Source organism: Diabrotica undecimpunctata, chromosome 6 (genome assembly GCF_040954645.1).
Source record: "Diabrotica undecimpunctata isolate CICGRU chromosome 6, icDiaUnde3, whole genome shotgun sequence".
Taxonomy (NCBI): Eukaryota; Metazoa; Arthropoda; class Insecta; order Coleoptera; family Chrysomelidae; genus Diabrotica; species Diabrotica undecimpunctata.
The window spans coordinates 91,220,990-91,245,963 of NC_092808.1; the positions used below are offsets into that span (position 1 = coordinate 91,220,990).

General features: G+C 30.7%; 1 protein-coding gene across 1 annotated transcript in view; it reads left to right on the plus strand.

Annotated features, from left to right (window-relative positions):
- LOC140443550 (coiled-coil domain-containing protein AGAP005037) overlaps window positions 1-24,974 on the plus strand; it is a 1,206,743-nt gene that overhangs the window by 457,150 nt on the left and 724,619 nt on the right. Inside the window, exon 3 of the mRNA XM_072534868.1 lies at window positions 3,831-3,979. Coding sequence (XP_072390969.1) covers window positions 3,831-3,979 — 149 coding nt within the window. The remainder of the gene's footprint in view (window positions 1-3,830; window positions 3,980-24,974) is intronic.

Sequence of the window (24,974 nt, forward strand, 5' to 3'; positions counted from 1 at the left end):
GAAAAACCCTTTGATGGAAAGAGCGAGAAACATGAATTTGTTACGCCAAACCCGAAATGATGCAAGAAAATTTGCTGGAATGGAACCAATAGAAGAGAATAACCCTGAGCCCTCAACCACTAAGAGGAAGAACTGTGCATTTTGCAAAAATTGAAAAAGTAGATAATATTGTAAAAAATGTAGTTAAAACCTATTGACTTACTAATTCTATCGAAACCTTGTGATTTTAGCATTTTAAGTTTCCAGTATAAACCCACTGTAGTAAGGAATATTTAATGTAGTGATGTATTTCTGATATATTATAATATTAAACTACTAAAAGTAATGGAACCAATCTTGGACACATCTTTTTCTACTAGTAATTATTAATAATAAAATATTTTATAAACTTTACATACTGCTTGTTGCTCAGACTGCCTTTAATCATTACAGTAGTTCAGTTTACCAAAATAAAAAACAACCAGATATGAAAATGTATTTGTTATTAACTAATGTTTTTTCTTTAATATTGGACATCGATATTTTCAATCGATATTATATTTGGATAGTTGTGTACCCAGTTATGGACAACATTTTTATAGATGTGTATATATATATATATATACAAATATATATATATATATATATATATATATATATATATATATATATATATATATATATATATATATATATATATATATATATATAGCTTTAATTAAATTGCCACCAACATAATTTAAAGAAATAAAATAATTGATTAATATACTCCAAAATGTATCTGCAATTTTATTTTAACTATTCTGATATAAGTAAATAAGTGAATCTAAGTATCAAGTATAATTAACTAGTCCTCTTAGATTTCTGAACTCTGAGCTATATCACTACTATCCACAGTAATTTTACACTTTTCACATCAGCCTTCTGAACTCTCAGCTGTATCACTAATATCCACAGTAATTTTACACTTTTCACATACAAAGTCATCTTCAATTTTGGAGTCTAAAGCAAGTTCTAAACTATCAATGTACTTGGAAGGGACACAAATTTTGTGTACCTTATTTTCACAACGCGCATAATTAAGCCGTTTTGCCTTTTTTTAGATGAAATGTTGGTCCTTCCAGGCTGTATTACATTTGAAGCACTTTCAACTAATGATTTTCCGACTCTTCTTTTTAAATTCCAGGCAGATTTTCCTTTTCTGCGTTTTTTAAAAAATTTTCTTCTTTTTCAATTGTTTACCTTTGTATATCTTCTCGAGCTCACTTTCTGCTTTCTTTCAGTTGTTCTTTTTCTTTCTACAGGTTTTCTTTTTTTGTTGCTCATTTAACCAATAGTGTGATTTAATGACAGAGCGTGATTTCCAGTTGTACTATTTGTTTTAACAAATATCTCTTTAAACTGTTGATTATTCCCCTCCTGATGAGGTGGTTGGTAGTACATTCTTATTTCATCTGAACCACTAGCTTTTGATGATGTCTGAGTCATATCTGGAGTCCGTTGAATATTCATTGCGTTGATGTCAAAACGTTCAGTATTTGATTTTTTGACAAATTCCACTACAATTTCAGAAATTTCGTGTTCATGATTAGTTAGAAGCATTTCTAGAATATCGTCTTCATCTTGCGGTGTTTCATTGTTTTCATTAAAATTCTCAAGTGACAGATTCTCGTTCTCATTTGGCTCATGAATTGAAACCATGTACCGTATCTTTTTCCAAACATTGTATAAATCCAATGTTGACTCTTCCCCATTCCATGCCTCTTTAGAGTTTTGTGCTTTCATACTATTCAGTATTTTAGGACTAATGTTACTTTCTAAAATGTTTAAACATATTTTTATATCATTAGCTGTCTTTGAATAATCCACATTATTGGTATTAAAAAGAAAGAGGCCACAAACGCGAAATCCATTTTTAATAATATCTGGAGAAATAGATTCATTAAGAATATTTTCTAGGAATGCAGCCACGTGATGTCTTATTAACTGCTGGTTGTCGTTTTCTGTCAACCATTTTCTGACATGCAATTTCCATTGACATTTCAATGGGTAAAAAACATAAACATCCAGAGGTTGTAATACATGCGTTGCATTTGGATAAAATGCAACTAAAATTATTTGTTTTTTACGCAAAAAATACTGAGATAACAGATCGTTCTATATTGTTTTCTGTTAACCATGGCTTAAATATATTCGCCATGTATTCATAAAATACCTCTCCTGTCATCCACCCATTCGCCGGTTTGCCCAGTCCCAAGATTTTGGAAATTTGGTAAATAACAATATCTGAAGGTACCCTCTTATATGGATATACTACCCTAGGAGGACAAATTTATCCAGATGCTGATAGCGTAAGTAAAACAGTGACATTTTCTTTTTCTGATGTTTTTAATACACTGTAGATATTTTTAATTCCTTTAGTAGTCAAAACTTTCCCAGTTTTAGGGACAATGAAATAGCTGTTTTATCAGCATTAAAAATTCGATGTGTATGTTCCAAAATTTTACAATAGCCATTATCTTTAAAATAATTTGAAACTTCTTAAATCCAATTGCGTATATCTATTTCTGTTAATTAGCCACGATAACCGGTAAGTTTCTCTGACGTCTTCAACGATATATTGGGATGTCTGTTCAGAAATGACTTAAGCATTGTTTTGTTACAGGAAACCCAGCTCTTGCAATATCCATAATCCACTTAACAATACGATCTTCTTCATCTGCAGTTAGAACTTTTGAAGGCCCATGTTGTATACCTCAGGACTTATTCTTACTTGTAGTTGCAACTCTCTTGAGAGTTGCAGACAAATCTCTTACTTGTAGTTGCAACTATCATACCCATTTTAGCTGCCAAAAGAGCTTCTGTCATTTGATAGAATAAATAAAAATAAATAAAAATAAAATAAAATAAAAAACAAAATTATTTCTCGACACCAATAATGGAAATTTTCATATCCATTATTGGACACTCATTTAATGGTCATGTTCAATACTGGATCTCCTCAACATATAGCCTTTCTGTTTATAGCAAAAGATAGCATTTTTTGATTTCTATGTATTTACCAGTAATTTCAAATAAAAACGTATGTGCCCTTAAATGGACTCCCTGTCCATTTTAGGAACATACGTTTAATTGTAGATCAAGTACTGGATACCCAAAGTAAATTTATTTAACGACAAAAATGCACTAAAAACAATAATCACACTTTAAACTACATACCTTTACTATTGATTCACTTAAGTAAACTTAATAAAATACAAATTTTTAAGTTTGTACAGTTAAGAAACTGATTTACTTTCTTATAACCAACGTTAATAATACGACTGCCTTGGAACCAAAATTGACATGTGGCAAATTCTGTTCATTTGGCCGTTGCACACAGAACAAAGATTACAGATTTCTATTAAAGGTTTTCCGTGTTTGTGAAGGCAATTGAATAACAGGTTGCTTGATAATATGCATTAATTTGTTGAGTGTATATCACTGGTTCCGTGTCCAAAACTGATTCCAGTACCCTAATTGTTAATTAAAATTTGTTACCCATAGGTCTCTCACACCTAACGTGTGAGATAATGGAATTTTTTTTCACGTATTTCCTGTAGGGTTAAATTTTTAAGTAAATCGATCATTTCAGAAAAAATTGCGAGGTAAAAACCTTTGTTTTCTGGACTAGCCGAAACACTCTGGATATAATCTAAACATTAACACAGGGAGAATATTACAACTTAAAATTAACCATCGTGTTGGAAGGTTTTTCATTAAATTTCTCTAATAATATTTTACAGTTGCTTTTAAATATTACCAACCTTTATATACATTCCTGTTTATACATAATGTCATTATTGTTTCAGCTCGTAGTGATAATGAAGGTGGAGAGGTGAGAGGCAGGAGTAGAAACACAAGACGGGACGACCCCAGGAGGCATACATTAGGAGGTGATCAACAGTATTTAGCTATGTCTGGTCAGGGTGGACCTTTATCTAGGACAATGGACCTTGAGGTAATTAAATTTGATACTTGATTTACCTGTACAATTGGAATTGGGGAGTGCACTGAATGTGGTCAGTAGCTAAGAGTATTTTGTGTATTGAAATAGGAATATTTATACCGTATGTAATATATACACGGACATTTACGAATAATAAAACTTTTTAAGTTTATTTACCAATTTTATTTTCTATATTTGACCTGATAGTTTATATTTAACTATTTATTCGTATGAGTTTATAATTAACGTTATGATGGACCCGACTATAATAAAACATAAGTATTTTAGTTTTTAAAGACATTGACAGTTATACATTCTTGCATTGTACAAAAGAAGAAACGTAAGATTAAAAAAAGCGATGTTCTTAAGATACATTCCTGAAAAACAGTAATAAACAGCACTTTTTAAAGTCCAGTGGCATAGACAAACAAAATGTAAAACTAAAGATTAGGAAAACAAAATTAATAGATACAACCAATGCAAAGCTACAAGTAGAAGTTCACTAGTAGAAGCCTTAATGAGTCTGTCTATTATTGATATCCTTACCTACCCAAATAATGCTCCCGAGAATGAGCAACGAGTTTTTCGTGATTTTCCTGTGCACTATCGGTTTATTACCTCCTATTCTATCTTTTCACAAATTTGGGTCATGATACAAATGGATCCCACTCGTTGGGCCTGATCTTCTCTTTGAGGCTGTTACAAGATAGAGAGAAATTTGCTATATAAATCCGTAAACTTATTTTCAAAACCAAATTCAGATTTTAGACAGAAGGTAGCAGCAGAAGGCAAACAGACGTTGATAAAGATGTTATTAGAGACATGGGAAATCTAAAATTGCATTCCACTACATATCTCCTCAACTAAGCAAAAATCTTTAGCTAATTGGTTTCTTGTACTCATAAAGAGTATATCGGAATAAAGGGAAAGACAGTTAAGATGAATAAGTTGAATTCACAGTTTAAGTGAAAATAATCTTTTAGGAGATATTTTAGGAGACGAACAATATTTTAGGAGAATATTTAAGTCTACATATTAATTTTTAGTTTAACATATTTTTCTTCCACACACATCATAAAAGTTTACGTTTTTTGTAAAACCCTCATGCATCCAATGGTTACAATTATTGACGCAGTGAATCTAGTCTTCGCGCTTAGTGGCCTTTTCATAATCTTCGCCGCAGCTAACACATGTTGCTTTTTCATCGCCGCTGAAATAGTCGCCGTAAATAATACATTCGTCCCGATGGTCTTCGCCAGAGGAAGAACCTTTATATGTCGCATTGTGTTTAGCGCGTGGTTTCTTAATTTTGCATTTCGACATTGTAGAAGTTTTTTTCTTTTTACGATTAGTTTTAAATATTTTTGTTTATTAATATTGGTGCCGTCTGTTAATACATTTTCAACTTGCTTACTTCTTTTTCTGTTAGAAGCAACACTAGTTAATGCAAGTGCAGGCGAAATGATATCTAGTAACTTTCCCGAAGTCTCTTTCTCTGCATTTTCTTTTTCTGTGATGAGTGTTTCTGCAGGCGGAGGAATAATATTTCTAGAACACTTTGGTTTGTTTATGTCAACGGAAGCAGTATATATATATATATATATATATATATATATATATATATATATACATATATATATATATATATATATATATATATATATATATATATATATATATATATATATATTTATATATAATACCCTGTATACCAAAATAAAAAATATTAAAATGTTCATAAAAATATTAAATAATAATTGGTTAAAAATTAATGCACTAACTAATAATAAAATCAATATATTCAATAATCACTTTCGCTACATAATTTTTCTTTATTGTCATTTATAACAAGTAACAAAATTAGTATAGTTAAATTAAACAATTATGTCTAGCTTTTCGAATGTTACTCAAACTCTAGAATATAAAATTACTAATTATTTTAACTATAGTAAAATACATCCGACTACACCATACACTACACCTGGCGTCACGATTTTATGACGATCCTTATAAAGCTAAGAACACTAGAGAATTTCCATAATTTCACTGTAGGGTTGAAACTAAATTGATTCAGTAAATATTTCCATTATGGCGGATATCCACTACCAACTAGATGGAAGCCAATTAATTTAAGGTAGAACACACGATCGTGAGTTTGAATACCCAAATTTTGAAACAACGGCAAGTTTATCGTAGAGAATAATTATTAACGTAGCTAGTTTTGTTTGTTTGTCCCGAGAAACATACCAGATTCTAACTATGAATTTGAAGTATAATTAATAACAATTTTCCTGATTTGTCAGATGAAGGTTTCTCAGATTGGAATAAAGTTTCCTAAAAACTCTCCTTCTTACTTTTAGTTTTTTGATATTTACGTATCCCGACAACATAAAACACTGAAAAAAGTACATTTTTCAGCGTTTGTTGTATAAACAAAGTAACTAAATGTTACCGAGTTAGTTTTGTATGGCCTATTGTGAGTCAATAAATTACAATAATTACAATAATATTACATATTAATTACAATATTATAAAATACCTATTGAAAATACCTATTTAGTCATAATAATTTTGTTTAAGTTAAACTCATTTGGGCAATAAATTAAGTAAATACTAAAATTGTAGCTTCTGATTTAATTAATAAATATTTAACAACCAATGCTTAAAGTAAGTGTTCAAAATATGCTCCATCTACTTCCTGACAGTAATGCAACCTACTTTTTAACCTTGCCGTACGCGTCCAAATGTGTCGGAAGCAATTGCTCTACATTCTTCAACAATTCGTTGTTTCAAAATGTCAATATTGTCGGGTGCTGTAGCGTAAACTTTAGATTTTAAGTATCACCACAGAAAAAAATCTAATAGTGTGAGGTCCGGTGACCGAACTGGCAATTCTAACATACCTCGTCGTCCAATCGATCTACCACGATATTCTTCATTTACATAGGTAACACCTTACTGCACCATAATGGTGTGCAGGAGCACCATCTTGTTAAAACGTTATTTCCAAGTTGCCGAATTCAGCTGGATTATCCTCCAGAATTTCAAGTATTAACGGTCAATTGCATTTTGTAACATCTCCAGATAAACTTCATTAGTTAAATTACTATTGAGAAAACCATGCCCAACTATGTGGTTTCGCAAAATACCTGCCCAAACATTTATATTTTTTGGAAATTTAGTATGTGTTTCACGAAAGACATGAGGATTTGTGTCACTCCAATACCTCACATTGTGTGTGTTAACATTTCCATTCAGAGAAAAGGTACTTTCGTCACTAAAACAAATTGTTTTTATGTAATCGGGCTGTTGGTTAATTTTATTGGACATAAAATTAAAATTAAAAAATTAATGGGAAAAACCCCGTAGTTGGCTGTATACCATCGTTTAAAAAAACACAAAACACTTGACACTTGTATTGTGGTATAAAAAACATAGTTAAAACTTTATAAAAAGTGTCGTCAAAATTTAAGTACTAGCATAACGTTTTCGATCTGAACAGATTATCCTCAGTGCCTTGTGTAATTGTAGCTAACAATAAAGTTATATGTAAGACCTCCTATATGGGTTTACCTCATTCTAAATATTACATTTTGATTATGTTGTGACTCTAAAGTCGATGATAATGGATAAATTTTAATTACTTTAGTTGGTCTGTGTCGTTTTAACTGACAACTACCACTTGTTAAAAATCGAGCAGGGAGACATGTAGTCCCTAAAGTAAAGAAAATTTATCCATTTTCATCGACCTAGAGTCACAACATAATCAAAATGTAACATTTGGAATGATGTAAACCCATATAGGAGGTCTCGCATATAACTTTATTGTTAGCTACAATTACACAAGGCCCTGAGGATGATCTGTTCAGATCGAAAACGTTATGCTAGTACTTTAATTTTGACGACACTTTTTATAAAGTTTTAACTATGTTTTTTATACCACAATACAAGTGTGAAGTGTTTTAACTTCTGTGTTTTTTTTTTATTGGACATATTTTCACAGAATTCTAGTGAAAACTAGTGTTGTATGCACATTTGGTTCAAAACATTAACGAGGTTTATTCTACCGTTTGTGCTTAGTTTTTGGGGAAAAGCTATTTTAGTGAAATTGGAGAGTTCGTGTAGTCATTCGTGTTCTCTGTGGTTATTGTCTCCTTCTTTTAATTTCTAAATTTAAATTGAAAATAATTTGGAGAATAGATGTTAGTACTGGAATTTTGTTCGTAAAGGTCTGCAAAAACTGCTGTGATTTTTTCTGTTGAGGTAATTAATTGATCATTATGTTTTAAGAAACTAATTTGGGCGGTTTGCTGTTTTCTAGGTAGTTGACGAAGTTTTTCTCATAATGCAGACAGGGGAATAGAGTTGTTGATGAATGCCACGAAACATTTTCAGTTTTGCGTTTTGGTTTTCTTAATCTAATATTGAGATTCAGCTCTTAGTTTTTAATATTCTATTTGATTTTGTGTAGTAGGACATCGTCTGAATTTGCTAAAAGATCGCTTGTATTTTTTGATGTCTTCGTGACATTTGTTATTTCACCACGTTACTGGCGTATGCGTTTTTTGGTTTTGGTTATTCTGACTGCTTTGTACCCTGCTAATAGTAGTACCTCAGAGAATTGTAGATAAGTTAAAGATGTATTTGGGGTACTAGGTTTAGGGAGATATGTTTTTGGTCTAAGTGGTCTGAGAAGAGTGTCCAATTTGGGACAGGTTATAAGAAGAGGAAAGTGATCACTACCGTATAAGTAGGGATGGACTTACCAATTTAATGGATGATTGTAGGATTAGATCGCACATGCTCAGGTCCATAACTGAGGATTCTTCTGTTTGTGTATTAAATCTTATGGGTTCCGCTGTATTCAAGATGTTTATATTGTTACTGTCAAGTAATTGTTCTAGCAGGTTTCCTTTAAATGATCGAAAATTGGATCCCCAGTAGAGGCTATGACTATTAAAATCTCCTAAATGTATACGGAAAGATGGGATCTGTTGAAATAGTTCCTTAAATACGGCAGTTGAAAAATTTTCACTTGGTGGAATATAATTGTTGCATATTGAGATTTTTAAATCACTATTATTTGTGATTACAACAGCTTCTAAGGATGTATTTAAAGGTATTAGTTCTGCCTCGTACATTTGGTTGACATAGATTGCTACTCCACAACTTGCTTTATTCTCTATTGTTCCTGTTTTTATAAAAGCATTTAAAACCTTTTAACCTAGCATGGTAAGAAAATTTGAATTGAGTTTCTTAAAGGCAAATAACTGATGGCATTAATATTACAAACAACTGTTAAAGGATACATAAGTATTTTACTAATGCAAAAACTCGTTTGACTCTGTCCTGCTATAAGAACACCACTGTCTGGTCAACGCATCCCCAAATGATTGAGTTAGATTCATGGAACTTGTAAGACCTTTACCTTTCGAAGTGTCGAATCAATCAACATTTCGAAAGTCGACAATTCTGTAAACCCAGTTCTTATTTAATGCCTATAACATAATATATAATATCGGCATTAGTCCTATTTTATAAATTATCAGCTCAAATATCTAGATCCACTAAAAGAAGCCAACAATAAGAAATGTAATACTTTTTAATGTAGTAATGTATGTATATATATATATATATATATATATATATATATATACATATATAGACATATAAGGAGGTGGCGTTCAAAATATAAATTGTCACAACTAGAAAAATGTTCAGAAAATCAAAAAAACTATATTTCTTTATTTTTCATGTTTGATGTTATGACAATTTTTTTTCTAATGATGGATTTTTAGTTCTGGACACTAAAAATAAATATAAAAGTAAAATATTATGTGCTTATTTTATAAAAAATAGGTTTATTCAATGGACTAAACGCGTTTTGATCCACTGGTATGGACCAAACTTCTTTTGAATAAACTCTATGAGGACTAATCCTCTTTTGATTGATCATTAGATTGGTATAGGTCAAAAAATAAACTTACAAAACAATAAATTTGATATAAACAACAATAACTTTATGACTTTTGAGTATAAAATCAAAAGTTAAATATATAAAATTTAAAGCTCAAACGTGCATCCCAACATATTCCTCTAGACAGTCACATTTTCCTTCATCATGGTCAGCTTCTTCTGTTCCTGGGACGTTGTCAAAAACGATACGAAGATACCAATATAATGTTTGATCGTCCTTCCATTATTCCCCAAATATCTGCGTTAAAAGCTTGTCAACATCTTTCTTTTTGGCTGGAGGTATGCTGTGACCGAGTGACAACTCAACTATCTCTAATAAGGCGCATTTTTTAGCAGGCCGACCTTTCTTTTGAAGAGATTTCCATGCCTCCGTCTCACATTCAAAAACAAAGTTTATTAGGCCTCTGACCAAGAGTTTTGTTTGTCGATTAACAAGTTCTCTTTTTATGAAAATTCTCTTGCAGTCTGAGAATACCTTCCAGATGCCTAAAGCAGCCTTTTTCTATTGATGAAAGACTTTTGGTGTCAAACAGGTTCCAATCTTCTCCCAACTGTTCCAACTGATTTGTATGCATCTATGTAGGTTTCTTTGTGGATAATAGTTGGCTGTTTAGGCAACAAGTTTTCCACTCGTCCAAACACTCGCTCGACAGAAAGAAAGCTGTGTTCTCTCACCGGAAATGTAATTATGATGTCGGTTACTTTGGACTTAGTTTTGATCAGAAAGAGCATAAGTGTATGCAAAACGAAATTGTTTTTATTTTGAGCACCGCACCCACCACAAAAAAGTCTAACTGAAGAAACATTTTTCAGGTAGATTAAGGCTTTGAAGGTGTTGTAAAAGAGCTAAAGAGACCTCAGTAGAACCCTTTCCAGCTTCATCTTCTGTCCACATATAAAATGTCAGGTTCTTTCCGTCAATTCCAACAACACAGAAACAGTATAATTTAATTTGCCTAGAGTAATATGCTTCTTGAATCCTTGATTTTGGTAACGGTTAAATCTGCTGTAAGTCAAAGCATATAGTGAGTGAACCAGACTCTTCTTTTTTCATAGCCTTATAAAATGCTGCTGCACGAATCATATGAACTCGCTTGTTGCTCATGTACTCAATCTTGTTAGCTAGATCCTTTGTGGTTTTGATGAAATGTTTCATTTTGTAGCAGTAACTACACACATCAGACGCTGGGGAGCGAAATCCAATATTGAAGGTTTGAAAAATTTTTCGAAACATCGTTTTTGATACTTTGATCGAAATTTCATCTTGTAAGTTATTATACATTTTCCATACTTTTGTGATGTTTATGTCCTGATCCAAATAGATGCACTTTGATTTATTTCCAGAATAATGTGTTTCTTTACCTCTTAACTTTTATATAAAATCTCTTACACGCGCTTTTTGTCAGCTGTCTTTGCTGATTTGCGGTCGCCCCCCTATTCTCATTTAGATGTTCTCAATTACGAATACATTTTATATTGTTGCTTAATCTGGTATTTTTGACTATCACCACTGGCATAAAAAAATTCTTAGATACTTTGATAATTTTTGTGTTTTGCTTAATCAAAATGTACTCAACAGATCAAGAGTTAGGCCGTGCCACGTTGCTTGTATTTCGTGGTCTTCTTCTTTTGCTGTTTTAGAGGCACACGTGACTTGAAACGAAGTTGTCCTGAGTAGTTTTATTGGGCACAGATAGCAAGTTTATCCTCACATAAGAAAACCTGTTAGAGGAATGTGAGCACTTGTTGAACGTATTGTAACCTTCAGGTTGGGTTAGTCTTTTCTTCTTTGCCAATTCTCTCTTTCGAGGATTTATAGTCCTCTTCATAGAGCCTTCATTTCTATCTTCCACACTTACAAAAGAGTCATCAATAACTTTACTCATCCTAACTAATGTTAAATTAAACACTACTGGCTCTGCTACACGATAACAATGAAGCTGAACAAAACATTGTGAAAACTGAATGCTGTCCTGTGATTAACTGGTGGCGACGAAATCTTTTCTGATTAACTACTTATGGCGAAAAAAATTGTTTTGTTCCGCTATCTATATTTCATATGTGAAAAACCATACGACAATATTCGTTGTGATCAAACTTTTTTACTAACATGTGGGGTTCAAAATAAGTTTTCAAATGACACCAACATCTCAACATGTGAGATGTTGGTGTCATTTGCCATATATATATATATATATATATATATATATATATATATATTCCCCAATATTTAAGAGTTTACTATATATATATATATATATATATATATATGTATATGTATATATATATATGTATATATATATATATATGTATATATATATATATATATATATAAATATATATATTGTGACGATTAGGGTTTATAGAAAATAATTTATAAGTTATATACTACATAATATTAGATATTTGGTTGTTTTAAATAAGTTAAATACTAGAGAATTTAATAAAAATATATTTATGTGAGGGCATTTTAAGAAATTATCATATAATAATTGTAAAAAGTTGTATTTTAATGTTGTAAATATATTTTAAGTGAGCCATGTGCCTAGGCAACCAACTATACAGTAAGTAATTGACAGATAGAAATTAATCATAATATGAATATAAGTGGGGTTATAATAATATATTGTTTGAATTGTGTATTTTATTAAATTAGAGTGTTAGTTACTAATTTGAATGTTTATTCTGATCTGAAAAGCCTAAATGTCAACAAAATTATCAATGGAACATTAACGAATTCTCCAGAGTGCAGAATTTGACCTTTGTTGACGGTCGAACATTCTGGAATAATGATTATGTCGGTGGATCGAACAGATATTTTTTTCGAGAACATCTATATAGAAGTTAATAGAACAAATTGGAACATGATCTCTTGCCAGATGATTCTGGAATATCAAAAAATATATAAATACCCGTGATTTGGATTCAAGAGGGAAGTTTTTAGTCAGAAGTCAGGCCAGTTTAATATGAAAGTTAGTAGAGTGAAGTAAATTGTTCAGAATTTTGAAGACAGTCAGTGAATCAGTTACAAATAGTCAAATTGTTTAATATAGTGAGTTAAATGAAGATTAAAATTTATGCATATATTTAATGCACATTTATAATTATACACAAATAATTATTGAAGATTATAAAAGTATATTAGAAGAATATTGGATGGACATTGGAAGGAATTAAAATTATATTATGATTGGAGATTAGTATAAATCAACTTATAATAATTGGATATTGGTATATTGAAAAGAAGAATAAATATAAATGGTGTTTGCTGGTTGGCTTGGTGGTATATAAATGCTGGTGAAGAAAACTATATCTTAAATTGGTAGAAGCTGATAATTGGAAAAAGAAATTTCACAAAAACAAGGATAACCGAAGTACGAAGACATTCAGTGGTGATTAGAATATATATAGTGGAAAACAGTTCATTTAGGCATTCAGTGAAAGAAAGGTACAAAATTTTGTTAATATAATTTAGTTAATGTCATAACAATTTCAATTTTGAAGATAGTTTGTTTAAATTTAACATTGTCTATAGAATTTAATTAGTTTTATAAGAACATCAATTTAAAGATAGTTTATTTTAAATTTACATTGGCTAGGTTAAATATATATGTGTGTTTCATAATAGTTATAATAAAGATAATTTAAAAAAGTACTTACAAGCTAATTCTTTGAGAACCGCGATAAAAACCCTATATATTATATTATTAAAAATACTCATTGCTCATCATTCAAACAAAAAACACATCATAACAATTTGGTGCCCAACGTGGGGCTCTCTATTTAAAAGAATTAGTTTGGGAAGATAAGTGCTCTCATATAATTAAATTAATTATCAGTAGAAAGAAAAAATTATAGATTTTATTTTTAATTATATTTGAACAAGTAAAGTCTCAAAATGTCTCAAGGAAAGAAAGGTACAAGAAGCAAAAAGAATGAAGAAGATGTGGAAGTAGAAACACAACCTATACAAGAGGAGAGTTTAGTTCAAGCTCCACAAGATACTGCAGAAATGAATCCAGAAAGAGAGGGAAAATGTCAATATGGCAGCTTTGATGTCATTAATGATGCAGATGAACAAGACAATAGAAGAGAATACGAAAAAAATGGAAGAGAATTCAAAAGAAGTCAAAGAAGACATGAAAAAATGGAACAGAAATTAGAAGAGAATTATAGAAAATTAGAAAAGAAATAGAAGATAATAATAATAAAATTGTAAAACAAATAGAAAAACAAATGGATAAAAAACTTGAAGCTGCAGAGAAAAAAGTAGCAAATGAAATAAAAATTATACGGAATGACTACAAGAAAAGGATAGAAAATGGGAGGACAGAAGTAAAGAGGATTATTCAAGATAATAAGATAGATATAGAACAGAAAATAGAGTTACAGAAATGTAACTTAGAAGTAAAAATTAACGAAGACAGGAGAAACACAGAAGAAAATTAGACGATATACAACAAAATATCCAAATAAATAGTAATCAAATAAGAAATGTGGAACAGAGAATAGATGATATTTCACAAATGAGAGACATAGGAAGACCTTACTTAAATTTAACAAATGAGACTGGGATTAAATTCTCTGGTAATATAAAAAATTTGCATCCTAGAGTATACATAAATAGTTTAAAACATAAATTAAGATTTGTGAATAATATTAATGATATTAAAGATTATATTAGAGTGACATTAAATGACAATGCAGCAACTTGGTTTGCTAGTATTGAGAATGATTTAGATAATTTTCAAACATTTGAAAATAAATTTTTAAATTATTATTGGGGTGAATTAGAGCAAGCCAAGTTTAGAGAAATTCTATATTTTGGAAAGTATAATCAAAATTTAAAATCAAATATGGTAGATTATGCATTGAAATTGATAACAGTTGCAAAATATTTAGAACCACCACTTAGAGAGGATGAAACAGTCTTAAATGTATCTAGACATTTTGATGCTGATGTTGTGCAAACCGTAACAGTACAAAATATTCAAACAATAGATAGTTTTATTAATTTTATTCAAAGAATACAAAGAGGCAATATGACAAGTAATAATAACAACAGAAATAACAATAATACTAGGTATGGTGATAGTTTACAAAATTTTAATAATACTAACAGTAATCCAAATAGACAGAACTTTAATAATAATACTAGTTATAATAGACAAAATTTTAATAATAATACTAATTATAATAGACAACATTTTAATAACAGTACTAATAATAATAGACAAGATTTTAACAATAGAAGAAATACAGAGCGACCTAACTATAACAGACAGGTAAATTGTGTTCGAAGGAATAGAAGCTGCGAAGACAGGGAACGAAATAGTACAAGGCAAGAAAATGTGAGTAGAAGTCATAGTAGGGAAAGACATAGGACATCAGATCCAAGTGGTCAGATACAATCTGACAATTCTAATAATCAAAATTTTGTGCAGTAAACTTTCTGAATTACAAGTTAGGCCATTGCTATTATGAAAAACCTTCTGAATTTATTTCTTTAGATGAAGAGAAAATTATTGAATCTATTAATTTAATTTATATAAATGCTTTGGCCAAAAATAAAATGATTAAGATTACGATAGATACTGGTTCAGAAAGTACTTTAGTCTCGGAGAATTTTATTTTTAATACATTAAAATTATCAGATATAATAAAGATTCCAAAAATTAAAATTGTTTGGTACCCTAAAAATCATAATTTGGGGTTAGATACAGAATTGATTGTGTAAATGTCTTTATAAAAAGTGTAAAACTTACCAATTCATATGGATGAAACCATGTTGAATGGAAATAATTCCTATATTTTGTCTATAAATAAACAGAACACAATATAGATTATATTTTTAATTAAGGTTATATTTTATTCTCTGATAAAATCCATTCTCCATTTGACATGACAGTTTGACCATAGAATAGACGAACTGTTCTCCGTTGTTCTCTGCTTTGATATAGACAGCGAACAGGGATGTATTTAACACATTTTAAATAAAAAAAAAAATTGATTTATTAAATTTAATAAGGTATGAGAAAATTAATATTTAAAAAAAATAATAAGTAAATTATTTATTTTAAATTTAATTTTGGGGTATTGTGACGATTAGGGTTTATAGAAAATAATTTATAAGTTATATACTACATAATATTAGATATTTGGTTGTTTTAAATAAGTTAAATACTAGAGAATTTAATAAAAATATATTTATGTGAGGGCATTTTAAGAAATTATCATATAATAATTGTAAAAAGTTGTATTTTAATGTTGTAAATATATTTTAAGTGAGCCATGTGCCTAGGCAACCAACTATACAGTAAGTAATTGACAGATAGAAATTAATCATAATATGAATATAAGTGGGGTAATAATAATATATTGTTTGAATTGTGTATTTTATTAAATTAGAGTGTTAGTTACTAATTTGAATGTTTATTCTGATCTGAAAAGCCTAAATGTCAACAAAATTATCAATGGAACATTAACGAATTCTCCAGAGTGCAGAATTTGACCTTTGTTGACGGTCGAACATTCTGGAATAATGATTATGTCGGTGGATCGAACAGATATTTTTTTCGAGAACATCTATATAGAAGTTAATAGAACAAATTGGAACATGATCTCTTGCCAGATGATTCTGGAATATCAAAAAATATATAAATACCCGTGATTTGGATTCAAGAGGGAAGTTTTTAGTCAGAAGTCAGGCCAGTTTAATATGAAAGTTAGTAGAGTGAAGTAAATTGTTCAGAATTTTGAAGACAGTCAGTGAATCAGTTACAAATAGTCAAATTGTTTAATATAGTGAGTTAAATGAAGATTAAAATTTATGCATATATTTAATGCACATTTATAATTATACACAAATAATTATTGAAGATTATAAAAGTATATTAGAAGAATATTGGATGGACATTGGAAGGAATTAAAATTATATTATGATTGGAGATTAGTATAAATCAACTTATAATAATTGGATATTGGTATATTGAAAAGAAGAATAAATATAAATGGTGTTGGCTGGTTGGCTTGGTGGTATATAAATGCTGGTGAAGAAAACTATATCTTAAATTGGTAGAAGCTGATAATTGGAAAAAGAAATTTCACAAAAACAAGGATAACCGAAGTACGAAGACATTCAGTGGTGATTAGAATATATATAGTGGAAAACAGTTCATTTAGGCATTCAGTGAAAGAAAGGTACAAAATTTTGTTAATATAATTTAGTTAATGTCATAACAATTTCAATTTTGAAGATAGTTTGTTTAAATTTAACATTGTCTATAGAATTTAATTAGTTTTATAAGAACATCAATTTAAAGATAGTTTATTTTAAATTTACATTGGCTAGGTTAAATATATATGTGTGTTTCATAATAGTTATAATAAAGATAATTTAAAAAAGTACTTACAAGCTAATTCTTTGAGAACCGCGATAAAAACCCTATATATTATATTATTAAAAATACTCATTGCTCATCATTCAAACAAAAAACACATCATAACAATATATATATATATATATATATATATATATATATATATATATATATATATATATATATATATATGTATATAAAGTAGTTAGGTATTATTGACTGACACGTTATGTAGAATAAAGTTTTATTTTGAGGTTGCAGTCATTAATAGGGCAGGAAAGTGAAACTCTTTGTTCTTTATCAAGCTTTCGCAAAATTTATTTGCTTCTTAAATTAAATATGTATATATATATATATATATATATATATATATGTATATAAAACACTAATTTTTTTAATAGTTCATGTCACTTGTTATGTATTTTTATATTTTACTGCATTTTAGTATTAACATTCCGTTGCAATAAACGATTCAGTCCCGTTCGCTAGTATAAATATCAACCTCATTCACTAACCCAAAATGTTTTTAAAATTAAAATAATAAAGTTATTACACAACACAAAAGAGCACGGGAACAGCATGACCTCATCAATTAAGTCTTTTAACCATTAACATTATTATGACCGGCCAGTCTCAATCAAGAATGCGCTGGTTGGTTCCCTTTTATTTTATACTCAAGTTAATTAATGCAGTATATGTCCGGCGTTTGGGTTCGTACGGCCTACTAGCATTAAGATTAAACCGTGTCCGTAGCCCTTTCGATCGTTGTAATTGGCCCTTTTCGTTCGGCTTTTGCTATTCTCGAAAGCAAGTATCAGTGAAGTTTGATTATGTCAGCACTACGAGAGTAGGAGTAAAGGAAACGTGATGTAATTTTAAAGTAACCAAAAAGGAGTTAATACAGTGATTTCTTGATTTAGAAAGTGAATGGTTGGTAGAGAACAACGGAATAATATTATTTGTATATGCAGAATAATTTGTTGTGCAAACAATGCAAAACGCTCAATATTTTCACATAGGCTGGCAAAAAATTCATTTTTTAAGATATGTGACATAGGTTTGGCAAAATTTGAAAAAGTTTAATTATAATATATACATAATATATATATATATATATATATATATATATATATATATATATATATATATATAATAAATGTAGTTCACCATGAGAGTGGAGGGTTCTCGGTCAAATGTTGGAGAATAAAAAAAGGATATTAGCTACTTCAACCTTGACGTTTCGCGTACTACTAATTCATATACGTCATCAGTTCATCTACAAATTATTTAATTAAGCAAACATCCATAGAAACAAAAAAGTTAAGAATTGGTTTACCTATACATATATATATATATATATATATATATATATATATATATATATATATATGTTAGATCACTAATCACGTATTTGACTTTTTAAAAAAGAACTTTATTTGTTACAAATTAAATATTAAATAATGGTACAAAATTAAATTAATTTAAAATGACTACAATAACTGGACTGGTCGAAGTTGCAGCTAAGAGTGATTCCGGCATCTGAGAATGGTAATTTATAGGTTTGGTATGAAGTGCTGAATTGCTGTTCCCATGAATGTTGGCCAACGGTTCGTACAAAGTTCTAATGCGTGCTCAGCGGTTTCTATGGGAATGGGATGATGAAATCTGAAGTCGGCGAACTTAAGCTAGTTCAAGGTTAATATTTTCTCATATAACAGCTCCCCTTATTAGTGAAAAGTCAATGCCATTGCTTTGACTTTTACAGAGTAATTGGTGTTTCTGCTTCGCTTTCCTGTTGGACATTGGGTCTTCTTCTGAGGGAGGTTAAGCTTTGAAGTTTCTGTCTAATGGAATTTCTGCGTGGTAGTGGAGTTGGAGGCTGATCCTGGGACAAGGAGATTGCAATTTTTGGGAAGATTTTGGTTCGGTATTTGCAGAAAAGGTATAAGATAACTAGGATAATAATCAGGGATAAGGTTGATATAGTGAATAAGGGTAGATGTTCCTCAATGAATGATTGGCTCATAATATGGTCCAGTTCTTCTGAATATTGGTCCAATTTGTGTTGTGCAATATTTAAGTCATCTACGTTGATTTTACTGAGTTTTAGTGGTTTCAATTTTGATAGGTGACTCTTTGTCTCAAAATGGTCACAGCATCTGTAGGGTACGTTAACTGGGTGACTTTCATACGTGATATTTGTATATTTCTCAATTTGGTCTCTAGCATGAATTCTGGTACTGCCAATGAATGCAATACATTCAGGAATTAATCTTAAGATTGAATTTGTTTTTATTATTTGTGTAGTGACGTCTTTCCTTGCACATTTGATTGTTACTGGTAATGGATCGGAAATGGTTAGTAACCATAAATTTCGGTCAATTTCTTGTACATTGTAACCTTGTGCCAAGAGCATGGACATCTGTCAAGTTTTTGGTAAGTTGCTGAGAGGTTTCAAAAGCTGGGCTTCACATATAGCATCTGTGTCTATGGGATACGGAAGAATGTCTGTACACATTCTTTGGTTTTGACTGATTTGTTTGCATTTTTCGGTGTCCATGGGTAAAACATATGAAATTGAATCATCATCTCGCGCTATGTATTTATGAACAGTTGAAAGTAAATGATAAAAACCAGTTTGATTATCTAATATTGGTATTGAATATAATTGATACAAGGTGAATATTTCGGAAACAACTAACGGAATTTCGAGAACGAAAACAATTTTTGAATCAAGCTGATAAGCTTGCAGTTTTATTATGTCAATATACTGAGCTATATTTGACATATAAGTGGGTAGAGGCAATACGTTATTTTGTAATGACTGTGAGATTTCTTTTAATGCGTCCATTAAGTCTATGGGCGAAATAATAGAACTATGTAGAATTTGCAGGCGAGAGAATGTGATAGAATTTAGTATATCATTTAAATAATTTTCTAAAAATACGTAGCTTTCCATTAAGGACTCACATAAATCTAGTATTTGTAATTGTGCTTGGTAAAAGGAGATGTCATTATTAATGTCCAGAAGTGTAGTCTCGATAGTTTTTAAGTCTTTGTTAAAAGTTTCTTCGTCTATTTGCAATTTTTGAATTGTAGTGTTGAAAGTTCTTATAACTGAAGTGGTAACTGATATTTGATTTTTTAGGAGATTTTCAATTTGAGTTTCATCGGAATTTATCTTATTTATACATTTATTAAAGTATTCGCCATCAGAGGCGTCTAAATTTCCAGTAATAGATTTCCAGATTGTTCCAATACCATTTACTAAACCGCGTTTTAGGCGTTTATTATAAGGTACTGTGTCAGAGGTTATTTCTTTATATTTTAAATTAACGGAGTTTGAGATTTGTTTTAGCAGACTAACATGTGTCTGTACTTCGGCTTGAAAGGCAAGTTTTCTCGGTGTATCCACGTTAATAAATTTTTCTAACAGGTTTTCCAAAATTCTGTCATTATTGGATATTGTAGTTTTGATAGGTAATAATTCTTTGTAAACAAGTAAAGTCCATTTGTCATTAGATATTCGTATAGTTCCTTTTTCATGAAAAAATATTCCAATTGTGTTATTAATTGGAGTGAGGAGAATTTGGGATTGGACGATAGGAAGGAGTCCATAGAATCTGTAAAGGAAAATTATTCAAAATAAGGTTTCAGTCTGTCAAAATTTACTTTAGAGGTTTGGTTAGTTTTGGGATTAAGGATAATTGCGGAATTTGTAAAAACTTCTTGAATTTCGAAAGGTCCATTAAAAAGATTATCCGATTTTGATTTAATTTGGGATTCTTTTACGTAAACTTTGTCACCAATTTTAAAATCAGGTCTTCGTTCTGAAATATTCTCGTCAAATCTTACTTTCGCCTTTTCTTTCTGTCTTTCTGTTTTAGCTCTGGCTACTTTATAAAAATATTCCATGCGATTATTCAGGTCTCGAATATATTTACTCATTAGTGTTTTTTGATTGTATAGAGTTTCTGGTGGTCGGCCTGCAGTGTGCCCAAATATAAGTTCATATGGTGTGAAACCGTGGGTCTTATTCTTTGTGTTGTTATAGCATATTATTGCATAAGGAAGTATAGTGAAGGGATGATCGTTTGGGTTCTCGGCTTGATTTGCTCTAATCATTTCTGAGAGTTTGGCATGAAACCTTTCTACAGATCCATTAGATTGTGGATGGTTAACGCTAGAAAATGTTAGTTTAATGTCGTATAATTCGCATAGATCTTTGATTATAGCATTCTCGAATTCTCGACCGCAGTCACAATGAATTCTTAGTGGTGTTCCATAGTGTTGAAAAAAGAGTAGGAGTGTCTTGACTACTGTTACTGCCTTTTTGTCTTCCAAAGGATAGGCTTGCGTGAATTTTGTCAATTCGTCACGAATAGTTAAAGCGTAGTTCCTAGTAGGGTATTCGAATATATCCATATTTATTCTTTCGAATGGTGTTTTTGGAGTTTCTGTTATGACTAGTGGTCCACTTAAGTTTTTCCTGCAGATCTTAACTTTTTGGCAAATTTCACATGCTTTTACAAATTTCTCTACATCTTTTGTTAAATTCTTCCAATTGTATTTCTGCTTTATTCTTCTAACAATTTCGTTTATTCCTCGATGTAAGTTGTTTTTACCGCAATGGTAATGATCTAAAATTTGAGGGATTTCGTCTTCGCTGGCTGTTTTAATTATATTTTGACAGATTCTTAATTTTAATTCTTTGTCAGCAAAAATATAAGAAAATATCTCTAGGATAGGTAGTTCGAGATTATTTTCGACACAATATATTTTTGATTCATCGAATTGTTCTTTATTTGCAAAAAGTACAAGAAACAAATGTGATATTACTCGTTCGGGATCAAACGGTAATGGTATAATAAAATATTTTCGATCTTTTACAGTTTTGCTGTGTACAATATTAATTCTTCGGTTACTGTATTCCATGTTTTCTTCGAATATGTCATTCATTATTTTCTCGTGGAGTTCTTCAAGTTTATTTTGCCAAAAAAATGTAACAATATTTTTGTTGGATTTGTCTAATAAGTCCGTATTCGATGTTTCAATTTTAGAATAATCGATTATTGACTTAGTTCTATACAGTTCGATAAACTTGTCAAGTTCTTCGGACATTTTTTCTATATTTTCTTCATCGTCGTCTTCGTTTTCTTGAGTTTCCGTGTCATCTTCATTCGATGCATGTAATGAGATTTTTGATTGAAAGTTTGCACAATCCTTGAAATGGTTAATCTTTATCCTTGAGAGGGCATCTGCATTTCTGTTTATTTTTCCTGCGCGATGTTCTATTTTATAATTGTATTCTTCGAGTTTTAGGCGCCAACGCGCTAATCGGCTTCCGGGATCTTTTATCGAGAAAAGCCATGTAAGGGGTCGATGATCGGTAATCAGGGTGAATTTTCGGCCAAAAAGATATGGTCTAAAATGTTTGACTGCCCATACGATAGCTAATAGTTCTCTCTCTATAGTCGAATATTTTGTTTCGGCACCGCATAATGTTCTGGAGGCATAAGCTATGGGTAAATCTTTTCCAATAGGGCCTTGCGATAGAACAGCTCCAATCGCGAATGCACTAGCGTCAGTCGTTAGTAAAAATGGTTCCTCAAAATTGGGATATATAAGTATTGGATCTGAAGTTAAAATATTTTTGAGTTCGTTAAAGGCTTCTTTGCAATCAGAATTAAAAATAAAAGGTACGTCTTTCTGAAGTAGTTTCGTAAGTGGTTTAGAAATTTTGGCAAAATTTGGAATAAATCTTCTATAGTAACCGGCTAAGCCTAAGAATGATTTTATTTCTTTGGTGTTCTTTGGTTCCGGGAAGTTTTTGATGCAAGATATTTTAACTGGATTTGTTTTTACACCATTTTCTGTTACAAGGTGGCCCAAATATGCTACTTCTTTTCTTAAAAATTCGCACTTGTCTGGCTGTATTTTTAAATTTGCTTTTCGTAACCTTTTAAAAACTTCTGTTAGTCGTGACATGTGATCATGAATAGTGGGTGAGTAGATAATTATGTCATCCATATACACTAAGCATCTTTCGTTTTGTATTCCTAAGAGGATGTTGTCCATTACTCTCTGGAAAGTAGATGGAGCATTCATTAGTCCGAATGGCATGCGGACAAATTCGTAATGTCCATTTTCGACGGAAAAGGCCGTTTTCTGGATGTCTTGTGGCTCGATTTCAATCTGGTGAAATCCAGACGCTAAATCTAGTGTTGTGAAGTATTGGCATCTTCCTAGTTGGTCCAATAGTTCTGATATTTGTGGTAGAGGATAACGGTCTTGTACTGTGAGTTCGTTGAGTTTTCGATAATCAATAACAACTCGCCATTTTTGTTTTCCTGACGCATCTAATTTCTTCGGTACGACCCAGACTGGACTCGACCAGGGCGAGACGCTTTTCTGGATTATTTCTTCTTCTAACATTTTATTAATTTGCGTCTTTACCTCTTCCTTATGTATTTGAGGATATCTATAGGATTTAGTGAAGACAGGTTTAGCGTTGTTTGTTTTGATTTTGTGCTTGATTTCGTTTGTGAAGGTCAGTTTGTCGCCTTCGACATAAAATATATCTGCGTATTCAGTACATATATCTAGAATTAGTTCTTGTTCTTCGCAATTTAGATGATCAACTCTTAGTTGTTCTTTAATTATTCGTGTTCTATCTACTACGGGTTCTTCAAAATCATTTCCGTTGTAGGATAGGATTGTCTCCGAATTTTTGAAAGGTTCGATTGAAATGTCTGAAAATTCGATTGTCTTCGGCATAGCATTAGCATTTAGTACGGAAGTTAAGAATTCTCCATTTTCATCTACATGGACTAATGCATGAGGTAATCTAACTTTTTCTATTTCTTGAGCTGATAATATGGCATCTGTATTTGATAAGTTGCATTTTAGTCTGCATATTTGTTCGGTCCGGCTGTCAATGGTAATTCTGTTTTTTCCTTTTATTCGTTTTCTCTCTGGTCTTTCAAGATTTTTGTCTTGATCTCGGTTTTTTACGATAGTATATTTTTCATTTATAGGGTTTTGATATTTTAAATTTGATTCCTGTTTAGAATCAGATTTAATTTTTATTTTAGGTTCGTTTTGTCTTATTTCTGTGGGGTGTGTCGGTGTTTTGTCTTTAGGAGGTGTGTTTGTCTCGTGTCCTACTTTGTGAAGGGTGACAGTTTTAAAATTTGTATGCAACTGTCGGGATTTAAGATCTATTACGCATTCATAATGATCTAGAAAGTCTAGGCCTATTATGCCATCGAAATCAATGTCTAAATTGAAAATAAAGACTTTGTGAGGATTATTGTCAATGAAGGGAATCAGGACAGATTCTGTTATTAACAATTTTTGATCGGTTATACCTTGAATAGTAACATTTTCAGGAAATCTATTATGATAATTGCGTGCTGTGTTTTCTTTGAAAACAGTGATTCCAGCACCTGTGTCGATTAAAAGTTTAAAAGTGTTGGTAGCATCGTGAATGTAATATACATTTTTGGAACTCATTGTATGAAATGGGGTTACATGAATGTCTGTTCGGGAAAATTGAGATTCGGATGAAAGTTGTCCAAGTTGAGTGCTTGGATTTGTTCTTGGATATTCGTAATATCCGTTGAGGGGTTCATATGATTGGGAGGATGATT